Here is a 21,082-nt window from a genome sequence, read left to right on the forward strand (position 1 = left end):
AGATTTAAAGCCTTTTCCATTTTTTCTAATTTAACATCACGAGTTACACAGCAAATTTTTGAAGCAATTAGTGCGTTTTCATGGACACTACGGCTGATTTTTTTCTTCCGATTTCTTGATTGATCGTACCGCTGACTCATTGATTTTATAATGTTTTGCCACTGAGGAGACACTTTCACCATTTGAAATTTTGTCTAATAACTCAATTTTATTCGCTAATGTTATCACCCTCTTTGATCTTTTCACATTTCCCTTGTTATTCGTAGCCATATTTTTGTACGGGTTAGAAAGAACTTGTCCACAATAAAGTCACTTTCTTCCATTCACACACTCAAAAAAAGTCTGTTTTACACTGCAAAACGGTAGATTTATCACTTTTGTAAGCATATCAGTTTACAAAAAGATAAATTTTATTCAATTTATAAGCATATAAATTAAAAGCAAACGATGAAACCCTCCATGACAAGCGCATAACACATACTGAACAAGGATTAGCGAGAAACATCCACGCTCGCAATTTTGTCACCCCTTTCCCCCGCCCATTGAGCACTGTTTTGACCGGGAAGTATAATTTTAGCCATGCCCATGTTTTTTTATGGCGGAAAATGTTCACGGCGCTTTAAAATTCACATTTTTTTAGGTTTCATTTTATAGTAAATCAGCGACTGCGAATAGCGGGGGTTTACTGTACTCTACATTTGTTAATGTTAAACCTCAATTGCCATTTTTTAGCCCAACTGCCTAATTTTCCCAGATATTGTTGCAGCAGCATACAATCATTATTGTCATTAACCACCCTACCATCCTTTGTATCATATGCAAACATACTTTAAGCCTGATATACCTTCTTCAATATCATTACTAAATACCGAAAAAAAATAATAGGCCTGCCACTGAACCCTGGAGGACTCAAATAATAATGTTAATCTACAAAGAGCAGTGTCCATTGATGATCATTCTGTCTTCTCCCAATCACCCTTCCCTTTATCCATTAACAGCAACTTGCCCCCATGCTACACTGCTCCAATTTGTACAGCAGTCCATTATGTGCAACAGTATCAAACTTTTCCTGAAATCCAAGTATATGATGTCAAAATTATTTTTTTGCATCCAGTTCCTTTATTACTGCATCATAGTCAATCAAAGTCGTTAGACATGATCTCAACTCAATCTCTCTTGTGCATCAGGCAACACAGCGGCAATCTTCAAAGCAGAATGCGCTGGTCCCACAGGAATTAGTTATTGTTGGTGACTCTATTGTCAGGGAGATGGGTAATATATTGTGTAAAAAGGGTAGATGGAAAAGGACCAGGTTATTAGCATTAGCATTAGTAGAGGCATTTGATGCAAGAAAGCAAGCTTATGCAGCATCAGCCAAAAAAAAAAAAAAAAAAAAAACCCACTTCCACTTCACCCCTCTGTTCGTTCAAAATACCTGTCCAGCTGAGCCTTAAACTTATTTAGGCTATCAACCTCCACCACAAGGGATGGAAGTCTGTTCCACCAACCAACCACCCGCTGGCTAAAGGCAAATTTCCGCACGTCTATCCTACATCTGTCTTTCCTCAATTTGAATTTATGCCCTCTCAGGTGATTTTTCTGAGCTAGAAGAAGAATCCCATCAGCATTGAGCATGCTTAAACCATTCAAGGCTTTATACACCTCTATCAGATCACCTCGCTGGTGCCTAGTCTCCAGACACTGTAATTTGCAAATTTATGTAATTTATGTCTGCCATGGGCAAAAGTTGATGATGTTATAGAGCAGATATCATCTTTTAAGGGCACAAAGAGTGATATTGTTATACACATTGGCACCAGTGACATTAAGAGTAGGAGATCTACAAACAACATTGACAATATTGGAAACAAAGTTGAGTTAGGGTTAAATTTGAAAGTGTCTGCAATTCTGCCCAGACACAATAAGAGGGAGTATATGAAGAGAGCCTTGTCAATCATTTTGGCCACGGAGGGATTGTGCAAGGCTCATGGGGTAGAATATTTTTTCAGCGTGGGCTGTTCTTGTTAACAGGAGAGACTTCGTCTACGGGGATGGGATACACTTAAATAGAAAGGGTGCAAGAATATTTGCTGATGCTATTGAGGCAGTGTTAGGCGAGTCGTACAACTGTTAGCTTGGGGGGGATTCACAGACTAAAAGATTAAAAATAGCCGTAGGCAGAGGTGAAGGCGATTCTTGCACTACTTCTCTTAGAATGAGCAGCGTCCTGGAGTGAAGGGTGCTGGGGGTTACAGAGACTGATGGCAGTCATCATGAAACAAATAAATGCATGGGATGTGTTAGAGTAACTAAGAATAAGAATAGGTGCATGTATACTTGCATGTACACCAATGCTAGAAGTATAGTAAATAAATTTGATGAATTTGAAGTGTTGGACAAGACATCAAAGGCAGATATTGTTGGGATATCAAAGACGTGGTGTCACACAGATATTAGGAATGCAGAATTGGAATTTGGGGAGTACAATGTGTACATAAAGCATAGATAGGATAAGAAGGGGTTATGCTGTTAATTAAGAAAAACAAAAATCAAAGGAAGTGCATCCAGTTGACGTAGATGGACAATGCAATGTTGAGTCAGTTTGGTGTGACATAAGCACTGGGAAAGCAAAAATAAGAGTAGGAATGTGTTATAGGCCTAATGACTCGAATGAGTACAATAAACATTTGTACAGAGAAATAGAGTGGGCTGGTAAATCAGAATGTCTTATAATGTGGGATTTTAACTTCCCAGATATTAACTGGAACTTGTGGGTTGGTCACTCACACACTAGCAAGACTTTTGTGGATTTATTGGATGGTTGTTTTCTTCAGCAGCATGTTTGAGAGGCAACCAGTGAGGGTAATACACTTGATCTGGTTATCAGCAGTGATTATTTGTGTATTAAGAATTTGCAGGTAAAGGAACCACTAGGTGGCAGTGATTACAGTATACATGTGGGATTTACTTAAAGATATAATTACCATCAGGGGTAAAGGAAAGGGTTTTTGCTTCCTTAAAGGTGAGTACAGTGGTCTCAGACAGTTTCTAAATTCTGTGCAGTGAGACCAACTGATGATGTTAACAACAGCAAATTCTAAGTGGGAAGCATTCAAGGAATTAATCATAGAAGTTACTCATACCTATTAAGAAATATTGTTCAAGGTCTCAATTAGGCCTCAATGGTTGTGAAATGAACTGATGAGACTCGTGGCAGAGAAGAAAAATGCATGGGATGCATATAAATTATCAGGCTACACAGAAGCCTACAGCAGATATAAGCTAGTCTGTAATCAAGTCACAAAGGAGATTAGGCAAGCAAAGACATATTACAAGAAATTTTTGTCAAAGGGTGCTAAGAAAAACAGCAAGGATTTCTTTACTTATATAAATTGTAAAAGGTAAAACTGTATCTTTTTCATCTGATTCATCCCCTTTTACCCCCGGTAAAAGGGGATGAATCAGATTGGTCCACTTTATATCGTTGGTTTGATTGTTGATGATCCTGCTCAGATAGCAAACAAACTGTATTTTGGAACTATATTCACACATGAGGAGTTATTAAGGAAGGAAAATGCGAGAAGTTTATCAAATTGTAATGGTGCTTAATGTTTTTGTAATAACTGAGAGCAAAGTAGAGGAGAAATTGTTGAAGTTAAACATAAGAAAGGCACCTGGGGTGGATGGAATCTATCCAGTTATATTAAAGGAGGTGGCAAAGGAACTAAGCAAACCCTTAGCCATAATTATGAGAGCATCCTTAGACTCAGGGGAAGTCCCCACTGACTGGAGATGTGCAAATGTATCCCCAATTCACAAAGGGAAATTGAAGGGTTACACAAGTAATTTAGGGCGCCTCCATGGGCAGGAGCAGCAGTGCGTAGCACAGCTTCTTGAATAGACCGGGGTTCGAGCCCGTGAGCCACCAAATATGGAGGATGCAGAAAGATCAGGGAATGACCACTGCATATCCCAGGAGCAATATGGCCTTAGTTGCTAATGCTCCTAAAAACCAAATAACAAGAACACAAGTAATTACAGACAAGTTAGTTTAACTTCAGTTCTGGGTAAAATAATGGAGTTGCTGGTTAAAGATGCATTGCAAGATCATCTAGACAAGATTGCAGCAATCATTCAGACACAGCATGGATTTGTTAGGGGAAAGTCTTGTCTCACAAATTTGATTGGATACTATGATGTGGTTACAAAGGAACTGGATGCAAAAAATAATTTTGATAGCATATACTTGGATTTCAGTAAAGCTTTTGACACTGTTGTGCATGGAAGACTACTGTACAAATTGGAGTAGAATGGTATTAAGGGTAAGTTGCTACAATGGGTAAAAGGGTGGTTGAGTGGAGAAGACAGAGGGTGGTAATCAGTGGATGCTGCTCTTTGTGGACTAATGTTTAGTGGAGTCCCACAGCATTTGGTGTTGTGCCCACTGTTTACTTGTATATTTATCAATGATATTGATGAAGGTATATTTCAGGCTTAGTGTTGCAGTTTGCAGAGGATACAAAGTTGGCAGGGTTGTTAATGACAGTAATGGCAGTGTGCTACTGCAACAGGATCTAGAAAATTTAGGCAGATGGGCTGAGAAATGGCAACTGAAGTTTAACATTGACAAAAGCAAAGTACTGCATATGAGTAGAAGTAACCCCAGAGGAATGTACCAACTGTGTGGTACTACACTTAGGGTGGTAGAAAATGAAAAAGACCCAGGAGTAATTGTGCAGTAAGATATGAAGTTTTCTGAGCAATGCAGACAGGCTGGAGATGAGGCACCTGCGAGGTGATATGATTGAGGTGTATAAGGCCTTGAATGGGTTGAGCACACTGAATTCTTATGGGATTCTTCCACTTGCTCAGATTGCAAACCTGAGGAGGCATAAATTCAAATTGAGGAATGTGTCGAAATTTGCCTTTAGCCAGCATGTGGTTAATTACTGGAAAAAACTTCCATCTGTCATTGTGGAAGTTGATAACTTAAATAAATTCAAGGAGGAGCTGGACAAACTTTTAGAGGGAATGGTTGTGTGATTTTTTTTTTTTTTTTTTTTTTTTCCCTGATGCTACCTAAGCTCACATGCTTCCTTTCTTGCATCACATGCCTCTATTACTATTGCTATCTCCCCATGCTGTGAATAAAGTATAGCACTGCTCTCCTGTCTAGATGGTTCTGCATTATCTTTTTTAACCAATGAATCCATTAATTTCCCTGGGATGAACATTAAGCTAACAGAACTTATTTACTCATATTAATCTTTGATCCTCTTTGTGAATTGGGGATACATTTGCACATCTCCAGTCCACTGGGACTTCCCCTGAATCCGAGGATCCTCACATTATTATGGCTTAGGATTTGCTTACCTTGTTTTATGCCTCCTTAATATAATTGGAATGATCTCATCCACTGTAATTGCCTTTCTTGCATTTAACTTTAGCAGTTTCTCTTCCACTTTCTCTCGGTTATTACAGAGTCATTTAGCTCCCTTGTAGATTTTGATAAACTTCTGGCATCCACTTCCCTAAAGGATTCCTCATGTGAATGTAGATTCAAAATACTTATTCAGCTTGTCTTGCAAACTGAGCAGGATCATCGACAGTTGAACCATTAGTATCAAGTGAGTCTATGTGATTCATCCCCTTAGTTCTAGTGTTTACATAAGAAAATAAATCTTTGTTATTTTTATTTGCATCCTTTGCCAAAAATTTCTCATAATCAGCCTTATCTTGCCTAACATCCTTTGTGTCTTGATTGTAGATTAGTTTATATCTACCATATACTTCTATATCACTTGATAATTTATATGCATCCCATACATTTTTGTTCTCTGCAATAAGTTTCATTAGTCATCTGACATCTATTTAGGTTTAAACTTTGAATACTTCCCAGTTAGAATTTGCTGATGGTAACATCATCAGTTGGCCCCACTGTATAGAATTTAAAAACAGTGCGAGACCATTGTAGTCATCTTTACAAGGCACCTGGGGTGGATGGAATCTGTCCAGTTATATTAAAGGAGGTGGCAAAGGAAGTAAACAAACCCTTACCTGGACTGGAGATGTGTAAATGTGACCCCAATCCACAAAGGAGGATCAAAGGGAGACACAAGTAATTACAGACCTGTTAGTTTAACTTCTGTTCCAGGGAAATTAATGAAGGCACTGGTTAAAGAAGCATTGCAGATCATCTAGACAAGACTTCAGTTATAACTCGGACACAGCATGGGTTTGTTAAGGGGAAGTCTTGTCTGACTAATTTGATTGGATACTATGATGTAGTAGTCCCAAAGGAACTGGATGTAAAGAATAACTTTGATATCATATATTTGGATCTTAGAAAAGCCTTTGATACTGTTGCACGTGGAAGACTGCTGCACAAATTGGAGCAGTGTGGCATTGGAGGCAAATTGCTGCTATGGATAAAGGGATGGTTGAGTGGGAGAAGACAGAGAGTGGTAATTAATGGACACTGCTCTTCGTGGACTAATGTTATTAGTGGAGTCCTTCGGGGTTCAGTGTTGGGTCCATTGTTGTTTTCTGTATTTATAAATGATATTGATGTCCAAGTTTGCAGACGATACAAAGGTTGGCAGAGTTGTTAATGAATCTTATGACAGTACACTGCTGCAACAGGATCTAGAAAAGTTGAGCAGATGGGCTGAGAGGTGGCAAATGAAGTTTAACATTGACAAATGTAAAGTACTACATATGAGAAGCAGTAATCCCAGAGTAACGTATCAGCTCTGTGGTACTACACTGACAGTGGTAGAGAACGAAAAGGACCTGGGGTAATTGTGCAGGCAGACATGAAATTTTTTGAGCAGTGCAGACGGTCTGCAAGAGTAGCTCATGGTGTCCTGTCAATGATATACAGGAATTTTTCTAGCAGGGATAATGAGGTGATTATCTCCTTTTATAAGGCAATGGTCAGGCCACACCTTGAGTACTGTATATAGGTGTGGAGGCCTCATTTTAAGAAGAATGTTAGCGAATGGAACAAAGGGTTGCTCTTATGAAGAAAGGCTTAAGTTTTGCAAATTACAGTGTCTAGGGACTAGGCACCTGTGAGGTGATCTGATTGAAATGTATATAACCTTGAATGGTTTGAGCATGCTCAATGCGGATGGGATTCTTCCTCTTGCTCACAATAATTGCCTGAGAGGGCATAAATTCAAATTGAGGAAAGACTGTTGTAGGATAGATGTGCAGTAGTTTTCCTTTAGCCAGCGGGTGGTTGATTGCTGGAACAAATTTCCATCTGTCATTGTAGAAGTTGATAGCTTAAATAGAATCAAGGCAGAACTTGACAAGCATTTGGAGCAAGTGGATGGGTGAAATAAGGGTTTTTTTTTTTTTTTTTTTGGCTGATGCTATATAAGCTTGCTTTCTTGCATCATGTGCCTTTGCTAATGCTAAGTTATTAATTAAATATAATAATAACACTACTCTAATTCACCAGTAATGCAGGTAATACATACTAGCCTATCAATTTTATGTTATATGTATTATGCTATACCATTACCTTTATAATGTTATTTGTTAACTATAATAGATAATAAAATTATCTATTGAACTATTGAGATTCCTGTTTACCACAATTAATACACTAAAATTCCTCTACCATTCACTACATCGTAAGTTAAGAGATACAATATTTGTGTCAAATCACCGATACAAAGGTTCTGCATATATAAAATCATAATTTACAAAATCTCTAGCTAAATTTAAAAATAAGCTAATGAACATGACTAAAACTATTGAAGATAATTTAATATGTTAATTAATTCAAAAAGACAGCAAAATTTTCCAAAAATCTTGTTATTCCCAAGTGTGCAAAATTCTTCTTATGCACAAAAGTGCTGTCCCACATTACTTTACCAGCTTTACTTTTGTGTTGTGTATTCAGTTGGCGTTCAGTCATTAGGGCTATCTCGAGTTGAATTTTTGGTCTCCAGTGGATGGCAGAAGTGGTCCCTTTCCACTATAATGGGAAGAATTTGTGAACTGTTTGGAATTATTTTATGTAGAATGCCATACAATTAATATATGTCTTCTACTTCTACCTACTCTCTCTCCTGTGGTTTCAGTGTGCATGAGCATTTTCTTTAATGTTGAATCCATCACTTTTTCACACATTTTGTGGTGTACTGAAGAATAACTCAGGATATTTGTTCCTTAAAATCATCAAGACTTTGAGGCTTTGTGGAATAAACACATTCCTTAACCATTCCCCGCAACCAAAAGTCACGTGGAATCAGGTCAGGAGATCTTGCAAGCCATGGCAAAGGACCACCTCTGCCAGTCCATTAGTGACTGAAAGTAGCATCCAAATAAAACTTCTGAACACGTGTGGAGTAGTGTGGTGCTGCACTATCCTGTTGAAAGTAGCCACTGGATCAAATGCTTTGTGGCAAATTGGCAGTGATGTACCCCATCCTGCAACAGTTACAGATGTGATGCTGCATTAATCGTGGTTCCCTCAAATATTTGGGCTAGTTACTCTCAATTGTGAAATGCTACACCAAATGTTTACCTTAGGAGAATCCTGTACTTTTTCTCAGTTCATGGGAATTTTAAAAAAACACCAGAACAGAAGAAGCTAGGTAGAACATAACCAAAAGGAAGTTTGCAGCTTATATACAGGCAGTTCTGTCTGCATGTAAAACTGTCTGTACTAACTGCAACTAATATGATTTCATTACTAAATCCAAGTGGAGGACTCTGTGTATTGATCATTAGGAAATGATGCTTTCCATTTGTAGTCTAGGCCCTGACTTCTGCAGCATGTTAAAAATTTGCTTCCTGAACATATACAATGTTCTTTTCCATTCTGAAACTTCTGTGACATTCACTGTTTCTCACATAATCATTCACAATAGATCCTGTCCACACAGATTTTCATAAATGCCACAGATGGTTAGTAAACAGGGTGGCCAACCATCCCAATATGGCCGGGATTTTCCCGATTTAGAAATTTGAGAAGTCAAATGATGATATTATCAGGAAGTCCCACTTTCCAATAATACCATAATTTGTCCTGATAAGAGAGGAAAAACTGTTAATTTATTGATTAGATTCGATTTTTAATTAATTCTTTTGAATTAATTAAAAATCGAATCTAACGGATGTGTTAAAAATTAATTTAATAACAAGAGAAAAATGAGAATTGAGAAATTTTTTTTCCACCAACATTTAATGCAATTTAAAAATTGGTAGAAATATTCAACATCAAAAATGTTAACTTCAATTTGCTTTTTTAAGAATTTTAAGTCTAAAGGCATTTTGTTCGTCACGAAGTAAGAATGTGTATTGATAAAAAATGGGTGCAATTTTTTTCAAAATTTCTGGAAGCAAATAAATAATTTGTCTCAAATTGTAAGCTTCATATTAATCATTCCACATTCAAATGCTTCATCAGAAAGAGTTTTCAGCTTAATGAAAACTACCTGTTGGAAAGAGAGACACCGTCTTTTATTAGAAAATTTAGAAGCCGAACTTATGGTGAAAGAAAACTATAACATGTACTGTTCAGAATTTACCAACTTTTTAAAATCTTCGGAAGGAGGAGAAATTTTAAAACTAGCAAAATCAAAAGAAAAATATATAAAGTAAAAGTAGTCTTCCTCGCTCTTTTTAAAATAACTGTTATAAAATAATATTATAGTTTATATAGAACAAATACATATTAACAACAATCATATAACAAATAAATACTATGATTGATTGATAGATAAAAAAATGTATTTTAATTGTAATTTTATATTTTTCTTTTACTTTTTGAAGGAAAAAATGCTATACTACACATTTCGTTTCAAGTTGTCCTGCTTACCAATTTTCAAAATATGGCCACCCCTTTAGTAAACTTGGAGGCTCTTTATCATAACAGTCTCTAAACTTGTTACGTAAGTGTCGATGAGTGAAAGACTCATCCATGATGCATCTTCCTCTGTTTTTTCCATTCTTAATTGTGTAGCCATCATTTACAGTACAATTTCACATCTGAAAGAAACAAATGAACAACAATGGTTAACTGATCTAACGCCTAAACAAAATCAAAATACTTCCATCCCTTACAATACATTTAAGTATTAACAGTTTTTGTCCATATAAAATTACAAAATCCTTCCCATTATAGTTTTGACATTTTTTTACAACTGTGTGTGTGTGTGTGTTTAATGGAAAAAAAGATGTATATACACACAAACACATGGTGATTAATAGCAATAATAATAATAAATGCCAATTTTCATTTGTCATATTTTGAAACTGCTTACTTCTTTTTTGAATCACCTTTGTGTGTGTGTGCATGCATGTGTGTGCATATACACTAAAATATATAGCATAACTTTCAAATAAACTAATATATCTTAATATAATATAGTAAATTAATGAAAACATTTTTACTAGATAAATATTTGGAAAAGCCAAAAGAGCTGAAAAGTTTCTTGCATCGACTAAAAAATGCAGAAAAGAAAATGTTTTTAATCACAAATAGTCCATTCAACTTTGTGTAGGTATTTAAATATTTCCTGCCTTTTTTATTTTGTTTTGTAAATTCTCATCTGTTCAATTTACTTTTGTTAAAAACACTTAATGAATTGTTTAATATTAAGTTGATTTTACAAGGGTGGATCAATAATTAATGCACAATTACTCAGGCACCTCCATAGCCAGGTGGGAAGGAGTAGCAGTGCGTAGCACACGCTTCTTGATTAGACCTGGGTTCGAGCCCGTCACCACCAAATACGGAGGATGCGGAAAGGTCAGGGAATGACCACCGCATATTCACGGAGCAATATGGCCTTAGTTGCTAATTCTCCTAAAAACCAAATAACAAACAAACAAACAATTACTCATGCACACACACACATAAAGAAAAGGCAGGAATTTATGATGTATGCCTGTATTACAATTACCAATTAACCTACACAAAGGACAAATGACAGCCATTTCAGAAAGTGGTATGTGATGGAGTTCCTGTTCAAATTTGGTGATCATTTGACCACATCTATCCATTTTAAACTCTTGCCAGTCTCTGGGGGCCAGACAAATGATCAAAGTTAATGTCTAGAGGTGGCTCGAATGGTTTCAGGAAGGTGATTTTGACCTCAGGAATAAACCAAGAGCCAGAAGACCACTGTCTGTTACAAACAGTGAAAACAAAGAACTCATTGACTAGCTCATTTGAAATGACAAGTGTATAACCACCAGACAAGTGATGGATGCCGCAAAAATGTCAAATGGAAGTCTTCAACAAACTGGGGTATGGAAAAATTTGTTCTCTACGGGTGCCTAAGCTGGTTGCACGAGAGATAAGGGCTGCAAGGAAAGAGATCTGTGAAGATCTTCTGGAGAGATTTGGTGCTGGTGGTCCTGAGTGCTTTAAAGGGTTCATCTCATGTGATGAAACATGGCTCTTCCATTATGTGACCCACAAACCAAACGACAATCCACGAAATGGGCAAACCTAAACCTATCACCTGAAAACAAAAAACCAAAACTTTTCAAATCACCAACAAAATCTATGGCCATCTTCTTCTCAGATCAAAATGGCATTACTTTTATCGATTTCTTGGAAAGTGGAATAACCATTAACAAAGAAAGATACTGCTTGTCCCCGAAAAAGTTTAATCAAGCTCTGAAATCCAAAAGACCTGAACTGAATCAGCAGGACATCAAATTTCATCAGGATACTGCAAGGCCACACATAGCACAATGACACTGTCAAGGATCACCCAGCTTCAGTCTACTAAACAAAAAAAATCAGATTTTTTTTTTTTTTTAGTAGACTGAAGGCATACTGCATGATAAGGTAATTTAGAGTCAGATGAAACTCATTTTACATGAGTAATTACAGGCCAGTTAGTTTAACTTCTGTTCCAGGTAAAATAATGGAGTCACTAGTTAAAGAGGCATTGCAGTACCATCTAGACAAGGCTGCAGCAATAATTCAGACACAGCATGGGTTTGTTAAGGGAAAGTCTTGTCTGACAAATTTGATAGGATATTATGATGTGGTTACAAAGGAACTGGATGCAAAAAATAATTTTGATATCATATATTTGGATTTCAGGAAAGCTTTTGACACTGTTGCGCATGGAAGACTATTGTACAAATTGGAGCAGAATGGTATTAAGGGTAAGTTGCTACAATGGATAAAAGGATGGTTGAGTGGGAGAAGACAGAGGGTGGTAATTAATGGGTGCTGCTCTTCGTGGACTGATGTTATTAGTGGAGTCCCACAGGGTTCGGTTGGGTCCTCTGTTGTTTTGTATATTTATCAATGATATTGATAAAGGTATATCAGGCTTAGTGTCAAAGTTTGCAGATGATACAAAGGTTGGCAGGGTTGTTAATGACAGTAATGGCAATGTGCTGCTGCAACAGGATCTAGATAATTTGGGCAGATGGGCTAAGAAGTGTCAACTTAAGTTTAACTTTGACAAATGCAAAGTACTGCATATGGGTAGAAGTAACCCCAGAGAAACGTACAACCTGTGTGGTATTACACTTAAGGTGGTAGAAAATGAAAAAGACCTAGGAGTGTGCAGTCAGATATGAAGTTTTCTGAGCAATGCAGACAGGCTTCCAGGGCAGATCATGGCGTTTTGTCAATGATATATAGGAATTTTGCTAGCAGGGAGAAGGAGGTGATTGTCCCTGTGTATAAGGCAATGGTCAGGCCGCGCCTTGAGTACTGCATACTCGTCTGGAGGCCTCATTTTAGGAAGGATGTAGATTTGCTTGACCGTGCCGAGAAGGGCAACAAGATTGGTGAGGGGAATGAAGGGATCCTATTACCAAGAGAGGCTTAAGTTCTGCAAATTGCAGTGGCTGGAGACTAGGCACCCTGCGCGGTGATCTGATTGAGGTGTATAAGACCTTGAATGAGTTGAGCTCGCGGAATTCTGATGGGATCCTTCCACTTGTTCAGATTACAAACCTAAGGGGGCATAAATTCAAATTAAGAAAAGACAGATTTAGAATAGATGTGTGGAAATTTGCCTCTAGCCAGCGAATGGTTAATTGCTGGAACAAACTTCCATCTGTCGTTGTGAAAGTAGATAGGTTAAATAAATTTAAGGAAGAACTGGACAGGCATATGGAGGGAATGGTGTGATTATTTATTATTATTATTATTTTTTTTTTTGGCTGATGCTGCTTAAGCTCATACACTTGCTTTCTTGCATCACATGCCACTACTGCTACTACTATTTCTGATATTAAACATTGGTGTAAATGTAGGCCTTGTGATTTTTTACCAGAACACTAGAGAAAATGCAGTGAATGTGGTGGTTCCTGCATTGAGTGATATTTTCACACAGTTGAAAGATTGTATTTTATGCATGAGAAGTGTGGTTACAATATCTCGAAAAAAATGTTACAATTTATAGTGCTTTACTTATTACATCATTTTTATTTGAAATAATAAAGATGTTACAGCTTTGTAGTGCTTCACTTATTGAACCACCCTTGTATTTCTTTACTTTTGGTGTATTGAAGAAATCACCATTTCATTATACAGCAGGCCCCCATTATAACACGGTTCGCTATACCCTGATTCGCTATAACGCTGTTCTTATATTATAACCCGTATCTGACTATAACGCTGTTACAGATCACGATAACGCTCTTTTACAGATTGCATTTTTGGCATATTTAACGAAATCGTTTCATTTGATGGAGTCAATAGCTTGAAAATGAATAGCAAAACAGAATTAAAACGTTTCCCATGCCGACTTGAGAAATTTTCCCATTCTCAGTGAAATTTTCTCGCACGCTAATTTAATTGCAGTACAGTGACTTGTTACATAGTTCCGAGATCAACATTTTAAAAAATGATCAAGTATATTGCTTGTAATATTTGCGTTATATGCATTTATCCGAAGTCTAGTCATCACTCAGTACCGTATTAGACATCGTGTGAAACGGACAGTTTACTTGAACATTGTATCATAATTAATGCAACCAATGCAGTTACATTTTCGAAGAGTTAATAATGGCCGATAAGAATGAAAAAGCAACAACGTCTGAGTGCAGTACGAAGACTATAAATGTAAGAAAAAGACTGAATTTGAAAATTAAATTAGACGTTTATTAGAATTAGAATCGATTCCGGTCAAAGACAAGCGGATGTGTGCCGTAATTTAGGACTTGCAAGTTTAACTGTAAGAACAATTATAAAAAAAATTAAGAATTAATTTCAGCAGGCAGTAGGAAAGATAGCTGTTCCACTGCAAGCAACTAGGGCTAGGGCTGATATTAGGATTGAAATGGAAAGACTTTAACTAATTTTATTGAAGATAATATCCAATACAGAATTCAGTTAAGTTAAATATTATTAAAAAAAAAAAAAAAAAAAAAGGAGAGAGAGAGAGAGATTAGCCAATATGATGATCTGAAGAAAACTCACCTAAAAAAAAAAAAAAAGTGGAGCCATTCAAAACTAGTAAGGGCTGGTTGAATAGATTTAAAATCCAGTGAGAAGCCACAAGTGCAGAAGGAGCCGAAACTTTCAAAAGAGAACTTGTTAAAATTATTGAAGAGAGATATTATGTGTTATACTTCTCAACAAGTTTTTAATATAGATGAAGCAGGACTTTTGTGGAAATGAATGCCTAAAAGAAGTTTCATGTTGAAAGAAGAAAAAAACATGTCAGGTTTCAAAGCGGCAAAGGATTGGTTGGCTTTATTGTAGGGTGGTAACGTTGCGGGGATTTAAAATTAATACCCCTTTTAGTTTATTTGGAAGAGGGCCAAAGTTCAACCCAAAATCGACACATTTTTCATGATTAAATTCATTAATTAAATTAAATCAATTTAGATCAATTAAATTCATGATTTTAATTGGAATTTTAAGTTTAATTTTGATACGTAAGTAGCTACCACATAATTATATTCTTATGTAATGCAGAATATTTTATATGTACAAATATTTGAATATTAAATATTTTGACCGACATTTGTACATCTTTTCACTACTGTTTATTATTGATTAAGAAATATCCTATGGCACCGACCGCAACTCACAAATACATATGTTACCTTATGGAAATGCGGTACTCGCTTAGTGCTCTGTTTTTACGGAATGAATTATCAGCGTTAAGCGGGGGTCACCTGTATATTAATGAAATATACATACAAGGTCTGTTCAAAAAATATCCAGACTGATATGATATAGTGACTTAATACTCTTTGAAATAATGTCCTGAGATGATGTGCTTAGCCTGACAATTTTCCTACTCTTGAAGAAGTTTAGCATTAGTAGTGGCAAATGATGCAAGAAAGTAAGCTTATATAGTATCAGCAAAAAAAAAAAAAAAAAAACTTCCCATTTCACCTATACATACCCTCCAATATTTTTTTTCTAGTTCTTCCTTGAATTTATTCGAACTATCCATTTCCACAACAACAGATAGGAGTTTGTTCCAGCAATCAACCATCCACTTGCTAAAGGCAAATTCCACTCCTGTTCTACAACTATCCTTCCTCAATTTGAATTTATGCTTCTGGAAAGCCAATTTCAAAATCACTAAAGGCTGGACTTGAGCAATTCTGTTTGGCCAAAAAAAAAAAAAAAACTTATCTTGGCAAAGCAACCAGTCTTTGAGATTCCACTTTTTTGGTCTTTTTCTTCAGGAATTTCACAAACTAATCCTTGGTTATTTAGTACCAAAGTTCACACTTGAGACATGATTTCATCATTTGTTAGGTTAGTGCCATGCAGATCACCAAACCCCCTCCCTCTTTGAAATGATGGTACCATTTGAAAGCTTTTGTATGTCCCATTGCAGAGTATGCATATGATATTTTTAAAAAGTTCTAATGTTTCACTTATAATTTTAAAGCAAAATTTAACATACCACACCTTTGGTATGGTCTGACATTTTGAAATATGACCCTGCGTAAACATGTCTTCATTATTGGCTGACAGTAACAGCTTCCTTTGAGAGTGAACAGCATACTACGTGGAGGCAAAGATTGAGATCTGTCTAAATACATTATGCTCTGTTACAGTGCATTCTGTAGTCTCAACTTTGAACAACAAGCACATTCTGTATATTTTTAACAGGCCTTTATATGTATATATACATATGTTAATGATAGCAGGTACACGATACATTTAAAAAGCTCCTAGAATATATCATAATAATTCTCCTGAAAATGGAAGAGCATGATGTGTTTCATATGCTCGTGTGAAAGTAGTAAGTCCAAGTTTTGTTTTGCTTAGAAATTAAATCCATGTTCAGGCATATAAGATGATGTTATCACATTCTGATTTTCACATATGGTAGCAGTAACATATTGGTTTTACTGACCAAACTGATGGTTTTTGAGAACTTGATTACAGATGTAGAGGGCGCCTCCGTAGCCAGGTGGGAAGGAGCAGCAGTGCGTAGCACACGCTTCTTGATTAGACCGGGGTTCGAGCCCGTCACCACCAAATACGGAGGATGCGGAAAGGTCAGGGAATGACCACCGCATGTTCCCGGAGCAATATGGCCTTAGTTGCTAATGCTCCTAAAAACCAAAATAACAACAGATGTAGAGCTGGTGTTTCTTGTACAATCTGCAAACCAAACAACATCATAGTGGAAATCATTGACATCAAAGCAGGAAATTCTGAACAGACAGAGCAAAGGCAGGTATTGGAAGTGTTCTTACCATAAAGGTATTTTGAACTTTGAATTCACACTAGAAGGCTGAGCTATGAATAAAAAAAATTACAACACATTCCACTGCACACTGAAATGTTTTGTCATCTGACAGAGAGAGAGAGATGTAACCAGGAAAAAAAAATCAATTTATGTTGACTGGATTTTATTGCATAACAATGCACATGCACTCAGATCCAGTTTAGTTAAATAGTACCTTATTGAACATGAAAGACATGGCATTAAAGCCTAATCAGTATCTGCTTTACTTACTCCTGCACCATTTGATTGTTTGCTTTACCTGAGAATAAAACAGTTGCTGAGAGATTATAATTTAAAAAGTGCTGATGAAAGCTGCAAGCTGTTGTGATGAAAACATCACAGATAGTGGTACAAAATGGCTTCCTGGATTATTTACAGTTTTGTAGTTACAAAACTGTAAATAATCAAAACGTTCTGTTGCTCTAGAACACTGCTCTGAAAGGAATGTTATTTAATGGTTTGCATGTTCACCCATTTTATAGAAATTAAATCATGCTGAGAACTTTGAATATCTTATGTCTTTTTGTATATTAAGTTTACAAACTAAAGCTAGTTTTAGCAAAAAAAAACTTTTTACTTTTATTATTTTATTTATTATTTTTTTCTTTGCATTTTTTTTTTTTTTTTTTTTTGTAACAGAATGGATATCCTTCACATTGAAAGATACCCCATCATGAGAGATTAGTAGACAAAATGGCATTAAGCCACCTCATCCTAGGATGGGTAGGCTCCACCCTAAAAACTTGGAAAAATAGTTGTAATATGAATCACTGGTAAGAGAGAAGCAGGAAACAAAATTTTTATATAATAAAAGCTGTATTATCTTTCCAGAAATAACTTTAAAAAAGCATGAAATTTTTTAAAGTTCGTGCTTTTTTTTTAGACTGTAATGTAAATGAAATGGCAGTGTTACGTTATGTTATTTCATTTAACTGCTTCATTAAATTTATTAATAGCTTCATTAATTTTTTTCCATAGAGATATTGGAATGAAATATATGATTGGACCAGAATGGATGGATCTTTTTGAAGTTGTAGTTGCTCAAGCAAGAAAGCCAAAGTTTTTTACAGATCAGAGCAGGTAAGTTTCATATACTGCAAAGAAATTATTATCATAAGTATATTATTCTGGTAAAAATTGATTCTAGACATTTTGAAATTTTACAAGCAGGCTACAGTGAAACCCCCCCCCACCCAAATAAAAAAAAAAAAAGAAATAGATAAAATAAATTTGTGTGGATAGGTAGGTAAGTGAATGTGTATGCATTCAGTTTGATTATGAAGAAATTTTGGCACTTTGAAATTTAATAATTACAGTTTTGTGCAAATTAATGTGAACAGAGATATTTTTCAAAAAGATATTTCTTAATTCAAGTACAACAACCAAAGAAATATAGTTTTTAATATGTAATATGACCTCCTTTGACCTTTATAACCATGTTCATTCATTTTGATGTGGAATTAATCAGTTTTTTTCATTGCACAGTCCATTTTTGAGTTTGTCCTTACTAATGGCCGATAGATTTTTGATAGGATTAAGGTCAGTAAGGTTTCAAAACATTTTATATACTTCCTCTAAAAATGTACTTTTTGGATGAATAGTAGGAAGTGAAGTGTGTTTCTGCTGAAAAGTGGCATTTCCAGTTGTATCTGGCCTATTAATTTCAGACAATGCTGTTGTAGCTAAAATCGGTATGTATTTATAGTAATAGTATTTGCCATACAGTACAAAGAAGCCACAGGCTTTTGATGCACTGGCAAAAAAAAAAAAAACAAGTAGATAAGAAAACACAAATTATATGCTTCCCTCCTCACACAGGCGAGTATCCAGTTTACCTTTGAATTTATTCAAACTGTCAGCCTCAACTACCCGTGAGAGCAACTTGTTCCAGCCATCTGTAAACCTCAGATGGCTGGAACAAGTGAGAATTCCACCTTCATTCATTTTACTAATCTCTCTCAGAACCTTGTAAACCTCAATCAGGTCACCTCCAAGGTGCCTGGTCGCCAAGCTCTGTAGCCAAAATAATCGGAGTCTTTCACCATATGGTTGTCCTTCTGCCAGTTTCACCATTCAAGTTGCTCATCTTTGGACCCTTTCCAAAAACCCAGTGTCTTTTTTCAGATGAGGTCTCCATACTTGAACACAGTATTCCAAATGTGGTCTTACAATTGCCTTATACAGTGGGATTGTGACCTCCCTGTCTCTACAGGATAGTATTCAATAAATCATTGAGAGAGCACTATGGCTTTCCTGGCTGCCTGTTAACACTGCTCAGAAAACTTCATATCTGTCCATATTATAACTTCCAGATCCCTTTTTTTCCTCCACCGTTTTTAATTCAACCCCATCAAGTGAATAATTTATTTGTGGGTTGCTATTCCCGAAGTGTAAGACCATGCATTTAGCAGAATTTAAACATAACTATCACTTCTCTGAACATCTTTGAAGTCTGCTCAAGTCATCCTGAACGAGTGCTGCTTGGCTGTGATCATTAATGACGCTGCTAATCTGTAAGTCATCTGCAAATTTTGACATCATGCCTTCTATCCCTTCGTCATTGATGAAAGTGAGAAACAACAATAGTCCTTGAGATACCCCACTCCTGATATTACACCAATCTGAAGAATATTCATTAATCCCAACCTGTTCAAGCTTATACAGTAACCTATCATGAGGGATCGAGTCAAATCCTTTTCTAAAATCCAAATAAACTATGTCAAAATTATTTGCTAAATCCAGCTCATGAGTAACTGTGTCAAAATAGCCTACTAAGTTAGTTAAGCATGATTTACCTTTAACAAAGCCATGTTGTGTGTGTCCTTCAGAATGCCATATCTATCTAAATGTCTATGAATTGCACTCTTAATCACTGCCTCTAAGAATTTTCCTACCACTGAAGTCAGACTAACCGGTCTGTAGTTACTAACTTCACTCTTAGAGCCTCTTTTGTGTATTGGCAATACATTGGCACTTCCCCAATCCAAAGATGCCCTCATAATTAACCTCAATGGTTCAATAAACTCCCTCATGCTCTCCCTCAAAACTGCAGGGTATATGCCATCAACCCTGGGTACCTTACTTGCTTTTATGCCCAAAATGTTTTCTAATAAACAAGCTGTAATTACAACATCACTAATTTCATATGGCTCAGCCTCACTCGCAGAGCCTCTTCTCAGCATGAAGGGTCTTTCATCAGTAAAGAAAGATGCAAAGTATCTTCAATTCATCCACAACATCAGCTGGGTTCTTTAAGGCTTTCCCACATCCAGTGCACAAGGGTCCAATCTGATTCACTTTTTTTTCCCTTGTATTCACATACATGAAAAATTCCTTATCCCCATTCTTTGTTCCCTTAGTCAATGCTTTCTCATATGCAGCCTTTGCCCCCTGACCTTATTTTGGTACTATTACCAATCACCTGGTACCTGCTGTAGGCTTCAGTACTTTTCATTGTTCTGTAACTGTGTCATGCTATCTGTTTCTGCTCTATTTGGCCAGCTAGCTCCACAGTCATCCATTTTGGCATTGTCCTCCTTTAGTATTTTCTAAAAGGTATATATGTGTTCATGGCGTCTATGATTTTTGCTTTAAAAGTATTCCTTAATTCAAATGTATTCACCACCCCTCGACAATCTGCCCAGTTCACAGATGCCATATAGCACCTTAAACTGTCCAAGTCCTCTTTTCTGAAGTTATAACCTGTGCTTTTACCTTTAATTACTGCAACATCTTTGGTTTCAGACAATGGTTTTTGTACTTTGAGCCCTGTGATGTCATCTGATTCGTTAGTAATGATGAGGTCAAGAATATTCTCACCCCTACTACTTTCTCTAACATGCTGGTACAAATAATGATCATCTAGTTTATTTAAAAACATTTTTTAAATAAACTACATGATTATTTATGAAAAAGTTTCCCTCTCGCTTATTCCAATCAGATTAAAGTTACCCATAATACGAGATTCATGCTTGCTTGTTCATTCCATCTGCATCTAAAGACTCTCATCATATTCTTCACAATCTTTTGGTCTGCAGATCACTCCATCTATAGGAAAAAAGAATACAAGAAATCCAGTACCTTGATATGAAAAGCAAACCAAAAACATTTTTTTAATGGGTGTGTTGTAGTCTGCTGCATATTTAAGCTTGCTTTCTTGCATCATATGCCTCAGCTAATGCTTATATGCTAATGCTAACACAGCATGGGTTTGTGAAGGGAAAGTCTTGTCTGACCAATCTGATTGGATACTACAATGTTGGCACAAAGGAACTGGATGCAAAAAATAATTTTGATATCATATACTTAGATTTCAGGAAAGCTTTTGATACTGTTGCACATGGAAGACTGCTGTACAAATTTGATCCGTATGGCAT

General features: G+C 36.2%; 1 protein-coding gene across 1 annotated transcript in view; it reads left to right on the plus strand.

Moving 5' to 3' along the window:
* The window catches only part of Nt5c (5' nucleotidase C), a 167,190-nt gene that overhangs the window by 70,539 nt on the left and 75,569 nt on the right, over nucleotides 1-21,082 (plus strand). The window contains exons 8-9 of the mRNA XM_090369349.1: nucleotides 10,417-10,519; nucleotides 17,685-17,786. Coding sequence (XP_090225475.1) covers nucleotides 10,417-10,519; nucleotides 17,685-17,786 — 205 coding nt within the window. The remainder of the gene's footprint in view (nucleotides 1-10,416; nucleotides 10,520-17,684; nucleotides 17,787-21,082) is intronic.

The sequence above is a fragment of the Mastigoproctus giganteus genome, chromosome 1, assembly GCF_048544385.1.
Source record: "Mastigoproctus giganteus isolate SK-2022 chromosome 1, ASM4854438v1, whole genome shotgun sequence".
In the NCBI taxonomy this organism is placed as follows: Eukaryota; Metazoa; Arthropoda; class Arachnida; order Uropygi; family Thelyphonidae; genus Mastigoproctus; species Mastigoproctus giganteus.